We start from the raw sequence: 14,560 nt of genomic DNA, 5'->3' as shown, positions 1-14,560 counted from the left end.
AATAACAAAAAAAATCAAAAGCTTTTTAGAAAATGGCAAATAAAAAATAATAGAAGGGGGGTATATAAGAATCTGAATTCAAAATCACTCAGTCTATAACTTAGCAATTAAACATTTGACTCCTATATAAAAAAATCGAGAGTTCGACTCTCATATAAAGTGGCTTGCTTACATTGTCCAAGAAAAAAAAGTGACTTAAACCTCTATCATTTTGACAAATTATTGTTGATCAATAAAAAAATAACTTAAATTTAAATAAATTATTATTAAAAAAAATTAGGTTGAAAATGATACATTGTGTTTAAACTGTAATAAATACATGATAATTATTTATATTAGATGTAAAATAAAATATAGTGAGATTGAAAAAATGTTGGGCTAATTTTTGATCTTGCTTTGTTTTAAAACGAGTTTTATTTTCATATTATTCTCCATGTCCATAATTTTTTTACTTTGACATTGCATGTAAACTTAATTTTAATTTGTTGACAAATGACAAGTGGTGTAGAGTAGCACCTCAATATTTATTTATGAAATTATAAAAATTATAATTTTAAATTTGTGTTATATGTTTCATCAAAATTAAGCAAAATTTAGATGGAAAAAAAAAACCCTTAAAAAAATATCTTAGTTATGAACCAAATTAAAAATATATTAACATGACTATCAGTTTCGTAATAACAATATCAAAATATGTAAATGTGACAATAACATGTTTTGAGATTTATATTTCAAATCTCAGTTACAAACATGATTGTATAGGTAAAATAGTAAAAGACAAATGATTGAAAGATTTATTAAAAAGATTTTAAAAACACTAATAAATTATTAAGCGGTTTAATATTTTTTTTATTTATTTTAAAAAATGTGAAGAAATCACAAACAGTATTTGAGCGTTCAACTTTTGAGTTGGAAGGGAAGTCAAGTAATCAACTATCGCTTAGAGAGCTAGATAGTTAAAAACAAACTAACCTCTGGAATTTTTTTTAATTACTTTTAAATTTTTATTTGCATAAACACATCCTTATTAGTCCCAGTAATACTTTTATTCTTATTATATATATATATATATATATATATATATATATATATATATATATATATATATATATATATATATATATATATTTCATTCTAAACTGTTTTTCCGATTCATTTCAGGATAAGTGGCACTTCCCCTACTTTCGACTGAAGTGGATTTTGAACTAAGCCAATTTCAATAAATTTTTTATACTGAAATGGGGGAAAATATGTTAATTTATAAAAACTACTTCCATTCATTTGTTTTTTTTTGAACTCATAGAACTTCATCCAACACCTAAATTCTTCGGTTCTATTCTCACTTTCTGACAAATGAATATCAGAAGTTGTTGAAATGATATCACTTCCCTCCACTTTAGGAAAAATGACACTTCTCCCACTTCCTGACTTTCCCTCACTTACGGTGAAATGTACGCCTAGACTCTTAGAGTGAATTAGGGTTGCCAATATTTTGTCCAAATTTATTTGTCTGGTTCTATTTTGCCCGAAATAAAATGAGTTTGGGCATAAATTGTGCTAATGCAGGTCAAGTCTTAATATGGCTTAGTTATCCGAATTTAAATCCATGCCTTGTAAAATCTAAACAATCGGGCCCTTTTACCTCTAAAATTTAAAAAACCCACAATCTTAAGCCCAATCTTCCAAAAACTTCAAATTTATAAAGTTTTCTCTAATAAATCTTTGATTTTTGTTTAATTTGATTTGGATTTGGATTTGGACAGTTGGGTATTATTTTTTTTATGCATTTATCGTGGATTAAATAATTTTTATATAGTTTAATATTTGAGTGAACTTAAATATAGATTATATTATTCGGACAAAATTCTAACATTTGGGCAACCTGGTTTCAAAAGAAACTAGGTTTAAACAAGTTAGGTTTACCCGGATTTAAAATCGGACCAAATCCAAATAAAAAGTTTATCTATCTATAATAGTAGTTGTTTGGACCCAGTTTTGTTCAGACCCAGATTTTTACCACTCCTAGAGTGAACTCATGCCAAGGGTGAGTGATAATTCTCTAATAAACAAGCTCTAACTGTAATATAGCTTGCCAAAAATTGCCGAAGTGATAGGTAATCGCACGAGCAACCCAAATTTAGAATCACTTTAGTCACATTTTCTCTGCACTAGATTTCCAACTTTCATGGCTAAATTCTCATCATTTTGGAAACCCAACTTGAGGTCCTAAAGTAGGGGCACCTAGAAATTTCTGATTCATACTATTTTCTGAAAAATCAAGTTGAATAGAAATAATTGCATTTGCAATCATTGCTTCATCATGCACATTTCAATTCTAATTAAAATTGATCGTGCATTGATTTACTTCTTGGTCAGTTGTAATCCAAAATTTTGAAAGATTATGCAATACCTTTCAATTGTAGTCTCAATTTCTTATATATGCACCAATTCTAGTGTAAATGAAAAATTCCCTCCAATTGTAAATCAGACCCAAAACTCTTGAGATTTAAGAGTGACAGAACTGTCACAGATGAATAATTCTCTTTGGCAGTTTTTTCTTAAAACCCTTATCATTCTCTCACTTGTCCTCACCTACATATTATCCTTGTTTGAGAGACTCATAATATTTTTATGTTTTGCATGTCTTTTAACACTTTGTACTTGCTTTATTTTTAATACATTTTGAACTAGTTATTCATTTTCTCATATATATATATATATATATATATATATATATATATATATAATTGAATAAAAATGATTTTGAATTTAAAAAATTATTTCTGACGAAGGTTGTACAGGCAGGTGAATTTAATACCCTTAACACAATGACAGTAGGTTGTAAACCCTAACAAAACCAAGGTTGTACAGTGTTTGAATTAAAGAAAATGGAGCTGTGGTAGGTGGTGACCAGCAGGTCAATTTAATTGTCATTGAATGGTAGATTCAGGTAGTTGGATACATTGCTTTGAATGTTCGTTAGCTTTACTTTTATTCTTATCAAATTCTATATATATGCACATAATGGTTTGATCATGATGCCGGTGGTGTAGTTTGGATAAAATAATGTGGCCTGGTGGGCCTGGTGGGCCTGGAGGACCTGGAGGGCCTGGTGGAGCACCAGGTCCAGGTGCTGGGCCTGGACCTGGATTTGGACCTGGGCCAGGGGGACCTGGATTTGGACCTGGGCCTGGACCCGGATTTGGTTGGGCTCCGTTGCCTGGAGGACCTTCAGGACCTGGGCCTGGGCCTGGACCAGGTTGGGGACCCTTTTGGGGTGGTGGATTTTGTGATCCCTTTGCATCTTGGTTAGCATTTTGTTACTCTTTGCTAGCACTTCTAATTTTTCTTTTATAGAAATTTTGCTAGCGAAATCCTGTAATAGTGAATAATTGCTGATATGTATTTATAAAAAAAAAAAAAACATATTTGTTTATTTACTTTTTTTGGTTAAAAGATAACTTATAAATTTTCTCTGGTTAAAAAATTAATTTTTTTTTATTTTCCAAAATGAATGAAGAAAAAACAGAATAATTTAGTTTGTAAAAAAAAATTTTTTTAGCTAACTTTTAGCTCGAGTGGTATATAAGCCAAAAAAAAAACCATTTTTGGAAGTGTAGGTATACAATTTCTCATTTTTGCAAGGACTTATAAGCAAAAAAAAAACCTACCATTTTAATTTTATGTTAAAAAATTTTAAATTCTATTTTTTAAAGCCAAAAATATATTTATGTTATATAATTAAGATATTTTTTTCTTTTTTTATGATGTGAAATGGACTAATAACATATTTATTTGTGGATTTTTTTATTTTTTTTTTGCAGCTTTTACTTCCTGTGTTGCTGTTGTTTAATTCAAGACTGTTTCGGGCCTATGTTTGGGTTTGCACCTGGCCCTCTAGGCCCATCAGGCCCACCAGGTCCTCCGGGCCCCTTCTGATATTACTGTGATTTATTATGTGCCAAAATAATTAACAAACCTGAATGAGTTACTGAGTGAGTCTCTGTGATATCAATGGATCAATGATTTGTGTTTAAACATTTGCACTCTTTCTTATCCTTATGTTGTGCCTATTTTATAATCAAATTTTATTTGCAATTCTACTCTTTTTGTTTGTGTAATAAAAATATTAAATTACAAGTATATATATATATATAACTCATAATTAAGTGTATAACTTTAAAAAAGACCAAATTTTACATAGCAGCATCCAGTCAAAATTGTGTATGACAAATCATCTTTGTCATGTTATGAGAACTGAGAAAAAACATATATAAATATATATATATATATAGATTGAAAATAATGTGGATTTGCAATATATTAATCAGTGAAACCTCTAAAAAAAAATAACTCTACATCTAAAACATTAGCAAGCAATAAAGAAAAATAAAATAAAATAAAATAAAATAACAAAACAAAACCCAAGTAGCTACCTTCCTTCAAGCTCACAAATATTATATTTTCAATTTTACCATATATGCAATTTTAGATAGAATATTATGCACAAAAATTTATATTTTACAAAGGGTATACATGCAAATATCATTTGCATACCTGTAAGTAGATATATAAACTAACAATAGCATACATTCACTCACTTTTCTCACTTTTGACCAAAAATTAGAAGATGCAACTGATAAAAATATATATTAATATAAATACTTTACAAAATATACCTATATCTTCAACCTTGATCCAGAGTCTCTTGATCTTTATATTTTATTTACTTTTCCAAACATGAATCTAAAGTGGCACAACACAACAACAATTTACAATAACACAAAAATTGACCAAGTACAAAAAAATACTGTAAAATAATACATGAATCAACTTCGGAGTGTGTTGCCAAAGGCTCAAAGACCCAAGGAGGCGTAACAACCAGAGAGAGTGGGCGCATGAATCAGGGAAAAAAGCACGTCAAGTTTGATGATTATTTAATGAAATGATAGAAATGATTGTTCGTTTGATGAATGGTTGTAATTAGGAGATTTAAGGGTTAGTGGGGAGGTCGTATTCGGTTAGCATGTTGTCCTGGCACAGTAGGTGCTTGATGAAATGCCAGCTAGCATGTTGTTACAGGTTGTTAGGATTCTGTAATGAGGGACTATAAGAATGATGATGAATGGAATGAAAGTATCTTTTGGCCTGAATCTCATCTCTATCTCTCTCTCGTTCCTCTCATTCCCTCTTGTCTCAATCCTTCTCTTTCTTCTTCTTCTTCTTTTACCCAATTCTCTTGAGAATTCCTTCAACTCTGTTCAGCTTGTGCAACAATTTGGTGCTTTCATTGACTCATGACGGAAGGTATGGTGACGAGAGCGCGTGCTGTGGACAAGCAGCTGTCTGCGATCGCTGATCAACTCGCCAGTCACGACTCCGTCTTCTCCGATATCGATTATCTCTGCTCCACCGTTCAGCATCATTCTGAATCCTTCGAGCTCTTACGCAAGAGTCACTCCGATTCATTTGATATTCTCCGCAGCTCGTTGGCAGCCCAGCAAACGGTTATGGCCGAGATGATGGTGAAACTCCAGCAGCTCGACAAGGGTTCCTCTTCGTCTTCATCACATCAACCTCCATTACTACCGTTACCTCCATCTATGCCAGTCGGTCAGATCCATCATCCTTCTCCATTAAACCTACCATCTATCCACTCCAGTTTATCCCTTCCAACTCCTCGTTTACCCAAAATCGAGGTCCCTTTCTACTTCGGTGACGACGTCCTGGGTTGGCTTTTTCAGATCAACCATTATTTTGTATTCAATCAAATCCCTGAGGATCAACGGATTGTAATTGCTGCTTTCTATATCGCGGGTTCAGCTCGACAGTGGTTCTAGTGGCTTTATTCTACCGATCAACTCACTCATTGGGACGACTTCGTCCGCAAGTTAGAGTTGCGTTTCGGACCGTCTTCCTTCGTGAACCATGAAGCATCTCTGTTCAAATTGAAGCAATCCACCACTGTGACGGCGTTCCTTGATGATTTTGAGTGGTTTTCCACACGGGTTACGGGATTAAGCCAGCAAAGTCTCTTGAATTGTTTCCTGTCTGGATTGAAAGAGGACATTTAGCGCGAGTTGTACTTGTTGAAGCCCAGCAACCTCCATGATGCAGTTGGTATGGCGAACCTTGTAGAAGATAAATACAACGCTGCACACGCTGCCATGAGCCGCCCATCGTTGCCTTGGCCACCAGTTCCCATTCACTCACCGACAGTGTATTCCTCGGCTTCTCTACCCATTAAGAGACTCACCCCAACGGAGATGGCTGCTCGGAGGGAGAAGGGTCTCTGTTTTAACTGTGATTCTTAATTCACTCCAGGCCACATGTGTAATCCTGCTCTCTTTCTTTGTTTAATGGTTGAACAGGGTTACTCTGTTTCCCCAGAAGAAGACCCGCCACAAGACTATCCGGTGACGGCACTGGAAGAGACGACGAACACCTTAGGGATGCCCGATGCTCCCTGTATATCATTTCACGCATTGATGGGCAAGCTCGTACCGTCTACTCTGAAGATCGCCGGTTCAATCAATGGCCAGGAGGACATCGTGCTTGTGGACGAGGGTTCCACGAATAATTTTATTCAGTCTCGTCTGGCCGGCCAATTCAAGCTCACGGTACAACCCTCGTCTCACATGAGAGTTACCGTCGGCAATAGCAATGCACTGATGTGCGGTGGTGAGTGTTCGGGGGTGAAGCTAAAGATGAGAGATGCTATCTTTGCGGTTGATTTGATTCTATTACCCATCTATGGCGCTGATTTAGTTCTGGGGGTACAGTGGATGCGACAATTGGGCCCGATTTTGTTTGATTATGACAAACTTTGGATGGAATTCTCGCATCAAGGGAAGTGCATCAGGTTACATGGACTCAATCAAGTCCAGTATGATATGATCTGACCCGCATCAATGAGAAAAGCAAATACAGGTGCAGCTCAATTCTATCAATTGACGGTGGAACCACTTAACTCGGACCCGAATCCGAAAATGGGAAACAATGCTCCAGTCGTCTTCCTCGATGGCATGAAGTCCCGTCTCGGTAAATTCTCAGAGGTGTTTAGAAAGCCCATTGGATTACCACCGATCAGAGCACAAGATCACTAGATTCACCTTGTGCCGGGTACCGCTCCTGTTAATGTTCGGCCTTACCGATATCCATATTTTCAAAAGTCTGAAATTGAGAAGCTGGTCGGTGAGATGCTCTCCAATGGGATAATTCGTCCGAGCACAAGCCCTTTTCATCGCCGATGCTTTTGGTCAAGAAGAAGGACGGAACTTGGAGATTTTGCGTGGATTACAGAGCATTAAACTCCATCAACGGTGGAGGAACTGTTGGATGAGATCGCCAGTGCCTGGGTATTCTCCAAGCTTGACCTCCGAGCCGGATATCATCAAGTTTGTATACACTCAAATGATATCCAGAAGACGGTGTTCCGAACCCACGAAGGCCATTACGAATTCCTCGTCATGCCGTTCGGGCTGTCCAATGCTCCGTCGACATTCCAATCCATGATGAACTCAACGTTCAGGCAAGTATTAAGGAAATTAGTGCTTGTTTTTTTTTTATGACATCTTAATTTACAACGAAGATTGGGAGTCCCATTTACTTCATCTCCATGAGGTTTTCACTCGCCTGCGAGACCATCAATTATTCGCCAAGCTCACCAAATGTGAATTTGGATGTGATTCACTTGGTTACGTAGACCACATCATTTCAGGCGAAAGGGTGGCCGTCAACCCCGATAAGATTCAAGCTATCCGGGATTGGCCATTACCGTCTTCTGTGAAGGCTTTACAAGGTTTTCTAGGGCTATGTGGGTATTACCGGAGGTTTGTGCCTAGATATTCCGCTTTGGCAGCACCCTTAACAGAACTCCTTCGCAAAGATGCCTTTCTCTGGACACCAACCGCTACCCAGGTTTTTCAGAAGCTCCAAGAAGCTTTAATGCAAACTCCTGTACTTCAACTACCAAATTTCAACTTGCCCTTCATCATCCAAACAGATGCATCTGGAGTGGGCATTGGGGCGATTTTATTGCAAAATGGGCATCCAATCTCTTATTTCAGCAAACAACTGTCTTCTCGGCAGCAAGCCGCCTCAACCTATGTTCGAGAAATGCTAGCTATTACGGAGGCCGTGAAGAAATGGCGCCAATACTTGTTGGGGAGGCGTTTCACGGTACAAACCGATCATCGGAGTTTGCGAGCCTTGCTTCACCAAACTATTCAAACTCCCGAGCAACAACAATGGTTGTACAAGCTTGTGGGGTATGATTTTGATATAGAATACAAGCCAGATGTCACCAATGGCCCTGCTGATGCTCTGTCGAGAATTAACAGAGTATCCTATCATGCTTTGTGCACTGACTCAAGGCCACAGCCAATCCTCTGGAAAGAAATTCGCAAATCTTATACTTCTCATCCGGACACAGTAAAGTTGATTGCTGTCGTTACCAATGACCACGGCCAGAATGTGGAGTTCTCAATTCGGGATGGTATCTTACTCTTCAAAGGAAAAGTGTGGATCCCAGAGAATTCGGCATTACAACCGTTATTACTGGCCGAATTTCACATTACGCCAACTGGTGGTCATGCCGGCGTGCAACGGACACTATCGCGTGTTGCCAGTGTCTTCTATTTGCCGGAGCTTCGAAGAGCGGTGCACGAGTATGTATCTAAGTGTACCATTTGTCAAACAACCAAACCTTTCAATCGAGCACCGCAGGGACTTTTACAACCATTGCCTATACCTGAGAAAATATGTCAATTGGTTTCAATGGATTTCATTACCGGCCTTCCACCGTCTCACGGGAAGATGACAATTATGGTCGTGGTAGACAGGTTGTCGAAGCATGCACATTTTTCATCTTTGACTTATACATTTATAGCCCAGCAGGTGGCGGACCTCATGGTTCTCGAGGTAATCAAAGTACATGGCGTGCCAACCCAAATCGTCTCCGACCGTGATCCAGTATTCATGTCCATTTCTTACCGTGGTCAAACCGAGGTGTTGAATCGGTATTTAGAAGACTATCTGCGTTGCTTTGCCGGAGACAATCCCCGTCAGTGGTCGAATTTCTTACCGTGGGCCGAGTGGCACTATAATACCTCCTGGCATTCGGCGATAAAAATGTCTCCCTTCGAAGCTGTTTTTGGCCGAGCACCACCATCTTTGGTTGACTACTTGGTTGGCACCTCTACAGTAGTAGCGGTGGATGAATTGCTCACTGATCGCACTGTGATCATGTCCACATTGAGGGAGAATTTACAGAGGGCTCAGCTGCGTATAAGGAATCAGGCTAATGTGGGCCGCACTGATATTCAATTTAGTCCAGGCGAGTGGTGCTTCTAAAATTACAGCCTTATCGTCAGTCTTCTTTGGCGTGCCGGGTTTCTCACAAACTATCACGAAGATTTTTTGGGCCGTTTCAAATCACAGAACGGATTGGCGCGGTGGCGTATCGATTGAAGTTACCAGCATCAGCTAAAATACATGACGTGTTTCAGGTGTCAAAATTAAAAAAGTGGAGACCCGGAGGCTGTCAATAATCCACTACCTGGTGAATTTTTGAATCAGCATCCTTTGCTGGAGCCCAGTCACATACTCAAATACCGGGAGGTTATTAATTAAGAAAGAGTTTTTCCTGAGTTACTAGTTCAATGGGAGGCACAACCAGCAGAAGATGCAACCTGGGAGGATTTAATTGCTTTCAAGGAGACATTTACTAAGTTTATCCTTGAGGACAAGGATATTTCTGAAGGGGGAGCCATTGTTGCCAAAGGCTCAAAGACATTTACTGAGTTAGATTTAAGGATTAATGGGGAGGTGCTATTCGGTTAGCATGTTGTCCTGGCACAATAGGTGCTTGATGAAATGCAAGCTAGCAAGTGGTTACAAGTTGTTAGGATTATGTAATGAAGGACTATAAGAATGATGATTAATGGAATGAGAGTATCTTTTGGCCTGAATCTCATCTCTATCTCTCTCCTTCCTCTCATTCCCTCTTGTCTCAATCCTTCTCTTTCTTCTTCTTCTCTTACCCAATTCTCTTGAGAATTCCTGCAACTCTGCCCAGCTTGTGCAACAGAGTGATCAGGTTAAAACAAGTAACAAAAATACATTTTTCAGTGTTTTCCCATAACCTGTTTGCATGTCATTTAAAAACACTTAACTTAGATAACTTGCACAGCATTATTCAAATTATTGATTCAAGTAATCAACATTCAAGTTTAAATCCTAGCATTAGTTTCACTAGATTGAAGAATGTAGCATTGGCAATAGTGAACTGAAATCAAAACCATATGCTTAGTTTAAAGAAGGTTCACACAAATGATGACACAAAAACAAAAATGTTCTAGTGATGATTAAAATGAGGACAGGGGCAAGTACTCTAAAGACATTTTAAGGAAAAACACATAAACTTGCAAACAAATATGTGACGAAAAGAGTTCAGCATCTCCTGTGGGCACTGTAAACAAGTTCCAGACGAGACAAAAAGGTAGCTTAGAAGACCCGGACCGGCTTTCCCATTGTGCTCTTCAAATACAAACACCGTACCTGTTTTATTGGCAAACCCGTAAAAAGTCAGTGTTGATGATTATTATGACAGCAGAAAGAAAACATATTCAAGAAGAAACATTTCAGGTTTCAACATCAGGCGCACTCTAACAGGCAAACAAGGTATATATTCAATCATATAATGGGTAACTCAACTTGAGAAAAACAAGATTTGATGATTGATTATTATGACAGTACGTATTCAAGAACATTTCAGATTTCGACATCAGGTGCACTCTAACATGAAAACATGGTACATATTCAATCAATTAATGGGAACTCAACTTGAGAAAAACAAATCACTGAGAAGAATAAAAAATACCACCATGTGTTCCTTCATTAATAAATGTCATACAAAATGATTTCTAATTTGCTTAAGTTACCATCCAATTAGAACTGTTTAAAGGGAAAAATAATAATTGAAAGTCTTATCTAGTTATAAATGTTTAGCTGCAAAAATTGAACTTCTTGAAAAACTGACACGTAGATTAAATACAAATCCCAAAATGTATATATTCCCTGTGCCAATGAATAAAGGAAATGGATTTTTGTATGCAGAAAATCAACAAGTTCAAAGAATTAGGAAAACAAAGAGCAAGAAAATAATATTGGTTCACATGCATAGTAGAAGTAACTCACATTTTGCCAATTCTTCTTCAAAAGGGAGACCAAGAAGTTGACACTGAGTTGCACGTTTTGGAAGATTTGTTTGTCCTCCATTGAACAATTTCCAACAGCAACACCCATGCACAGGACTTTCTTCAGCTGGAATTTCACCATTGCCTTGGTCTCATTCACTTTGGCTTCCAGGGATTCCTGATGAGTAACCAAGGTGGGAAACTTTCCTGTAATAAAAACAAGTAAATTATTAACAAGTATAAATTGGAAACACACAAAAAGAAGCTCTGGGTTATTTATCAACAAAAACATAAAGGTATATAGAATACAGAAATACACACTGCAAGAATTTTCCTACAATTAAATGAACATGAGAAATTGGCTAGCAATAAGAACTTTGAATCAGTTCAGCTACAGCATTAATGACTGACTATATTAAAACTTGCAAAGTAATAAATGCCATTAAAAAAAATGTCTGCATTGAGTTAATTTTGAGATATTAGATGCATGCCACTGGTATGTATCTTCCCACTTGCAACATCAAACAATAACTTCCAATGGGTTACAGGGGGAAAAAACATTGTCTTAAATGGATGCCGAAGATTCATAATCAGCAATAACATGTAAGAAAAAATTCCTCACAAATCTATCAAGTAAGAAAGGCTCGAGATATTGCCCCAAGATTAGCAAGATCAGAACAATCTGGCTAAATCTGGAGTTGATTAAGTAGCTATTTGATGCACATACCACAGAAAAGAACATTGTAGAAAGAAATTTCACATAAATTAGCATAAGGTCATAAACAAGGCAACGAGAATTTCACAAACTCCTACTCTCTACCACCCAAGCCACTTAGTATCAAACATCCATATAAGTAGAAAACACAAGAACTCAAGCTCTTCAACAAGTACCAGAGTATCACCAACGCCAACCATACACATCTTATCAAATCAGCTCATCCATCAAAACAATGTAAAAGACTTCAGTCTAAAACAAGAAAGGAAAAAGATGTATAACCAAATAACACGAACATAAAATACTTGCCTGCCTTGTTAAGACCAGGACCAAGAAGACGAGGAATTTGCTTGATGATTGCCTCTGATGCTAAGAAGGCATGATACTTCTTGGCCAGCTTCTTCACCAGTTTCTTATTCTTGTTCATTTTCTTAAGTCCTTCAACATCCATATAGTCCAACCCAATCTTCTCAGCCTATATGTGACATGCCAACACAGAGATTATAGCCAACCTATCACTTACGTAGCTTAAATAGTTAAACATCTACGGAAATACAAAATTTTCAACTAAAAAGAAAATAGCAAACCAAAACAAAAACAGTAGATTCTCAGAATTGAATTAAAGGAGGTAGTTCAATGTGCGGCTTGCACTTAAAAAAAACCTAAACAGTATACAAGAAAAACATCGCCAGCGGAAGAGAGCGGCCGTATAAAATGTTAAATATGAAACCATATTGTGCATAAAAATGACAGCCTGTGCTATATTTAACACGAGGGAAAGCAGGAAAAAAGGTCACAAGATAAAACAATCCAATACGGCTTATCAACAGCCAAAACACATATAGAGTCAAACAATTTGATTTGTAGAGCAAAATTTTCCAGCAATAAAATACCTCTTCCACATGCTGAGCATCACCGAGCATGCAAACTTTCATCTTAGGACGGGGAATGTGTGGCAGCTTCACAGAGCCACTAAAACGCTTATCCTTCTGAGGGTCATAATTCTTCAGTCCAATCTGTAGCTCAATAGTTTCTGTGAAGTTCCTCTTCTTAGTCTTTGCATCCCCAACAACCTGAGTGATAGCCTCTCTCAACACATCACTCTGTAGCTTACTGCAAGGGGAAAACAACAAAAAGACCAAAAACAGTCAAATCTATGGATCAATACAAAATAATTAAAAATTCAGATTTCAGAATGTGCAACATATACAAAATTTTATTCGCCAGATGGTGCAATCAAAATAATTCCAAGAGATTTAAACTGATATAAAATGTGCTTTCCTTGCCACCATGGGCCAATTTATGCATCCCAATTCAACATCTCACAAACACGCACAAAATGCACCAATCTTTCCGCATATGAATAGTACCTTCCACCACAAATACGTAAAGAAGACCCAAGTAAACTACAAAACTGCGATTACAACACTTCAAACACTCTCGCCTTCAAATCTTTTGATATTAACAAACAAAAGATGAAAGCAGAGCGCCTCAAAAGAATCAAATAATCAAAAACAACACCACAAACTTCTTGCCAAACATATATTATTCAAAAACATGCATTCATACACTTCACAAAATAAGTTAGAAAACATGCCATGATCTCTACTCAGAAAGCTCACAGCTTTGAAGTAAAACCAAGGCCAAACAATTGAAATAGCACTAGAACAATAAAAGAAAATCAAAATTAAGGAAACAGAACCAAATGAATCACCTCATGGTTAGAAAGCCCTTAAAGGATTGCTCCTTTCCTCGTCGCCTACAAGACAAAATCAAAGTAAGATCAGAAATAACAAGATCCACGTAAACCCAGACACAAAAACACACCAGAAAACGAGAAAATCGAAGAGATCTTCGAAGAAAAATGGCCAAGGAATCGAAGATAAGCAGCACGAACCTTGAAGAGAAGAAGGGCTCAAGAGAGGAAGAACACAAGCTGCGGAGGCGAGAAGAGTATAAAACCCTAACCCTAGGGCACCTGTGATGTTATATTACTATCTTACCCTTGAGCTTTTCTAAAATATCGAACAGGCCCTGATGTTGCAGCGGTTTGGTGGACTTGGGCCTGAATTTGGGCCAAAAAACGGAGAAGGCCTTGGATTTGTAGAATTTTTTATTTATTTAAAATTAATTATGAATAAATATTTGGGGGAGAATAAGATAATAAATCAGAGCAGAGAATATAAAATCTAGAATTTTGGATAAAATTAATTGTTTCTTTTATTTAGATAAAATATTTGCCATTTTTTCTATCATAATTTTAAGTATTTTTTTTAATATTTGGATTTGTTTTAATTTATGCTTGTTACATATTATAAATTTTGAGAAATTAGAAAAACATTCTCATAACGAATAAACAACCGTTTCAAAAATAATAATAATAATAATTTGATAATGAATTTATTTCTAAACGATGTTCAAATGTCTTAAGTTGAAGTTTCATTAAACGCAATGGCTGTAAAGAATCTTCCATTATGGGTTCGAATTCATAGCCTGAATCTCATGTGCCCTAAGTGAGGAAACGCAGACTGGACCATCAATTTTTGATCTATGCATCCACTCTTTCAATCTTGACTACTGTGTTTGTTGCATTTGTAAATAATAATAATCATCATCATAATAATATGAATAATTAATTACGTAGAAT

The 14,560-nt window shown here is 36.6% G+C and overlaps 2 protein-coding genes across 3 annotated transcripts; one reads left to right on the top strand and one right to left on the bottom strand.

The window, feature by feature from the left end:
* Positions 1–3,036: 3,036 nt before the first annotated feature.
* Positions 3,037–4,103, top strand: LOC120265571 (cuticle collagen 2-like). Its single transcript, XM_039273509.1, has 2 exons — positions 3,037–3,308; positions 3,825–4,103. Exons 1-2 carry the CDS (start codon positions 3,067–3,069, stop codon positions 3,937–3,939), a joined length of 357 nt encoding a protein of 118 aa, XP_039129443.1. The 5' UTR covers positions 3,037–3,066; the 3' UTR covers positions 3,940–4,103.
* Positions 4,104–10,259: 6,156 nt separating this feature from the next.
* LOC120265623 (60S ribosomal protein L10a-like) lies at positions 10,260–13,892 on the bottom strand. Of its 2 annotated transcripts, none has more exons than XM_039273572.1 (6): positions 13,811–13,892; positions 13,628–13,672; positions 12,807–13,026; positions 12,223–12,388; positions 11,200–11,405; positions 10,260–10,560 (listed from the first exon to the last, which is right to left on the bottom strand). In XM_039273572.1, the coding sequence occupies exons 2-6, from the start codon at positions 13,630–13,632 to the stop codon at positions 10,507–10,509; spliced, it is 651 nt and encodes a 216-aa protein (XP_039129506.1). In that variant the 5' UTR covers positions 13,633–13,672; positions 13,811–13,892; the 3' UTR covers positions 10,260–10,506. The 2 variants fall into 2 exon arrangements, with proteins under 2 accessions (XP_039129506.1, XP_039129507.1); XM_039273573.1 differs by having other exon boundaries at positions 13,741–13,885.
* Between the last annotated feature and the right edge of the window lie 668 nt (positions 13,893–14,560).

This window comes from Dioscorea cayenensis, chromosome 7 (assembly GCF_009730915.1).
Source record: "Dioscorea cayenensis subsp. rotundata cultivar TDr96_F1 chromosome 7, TDr96_F1_v2_PseudoChromosome.rev07_lg8_w22 25.fasta, whole genome shotgun sequence".
Lineage (NCBI taxonomy): Eukaryota > Viridiplantae > Streptophyta > Magnoliopsida > Dioscoreales > Dioscoreaceae > Dioscorea > Dioscorea cayenensis.
Note: the sequence above shows the minus strand (reverse complement) of the source record. Positions and strands in the feature narration are given on the sequence as shown.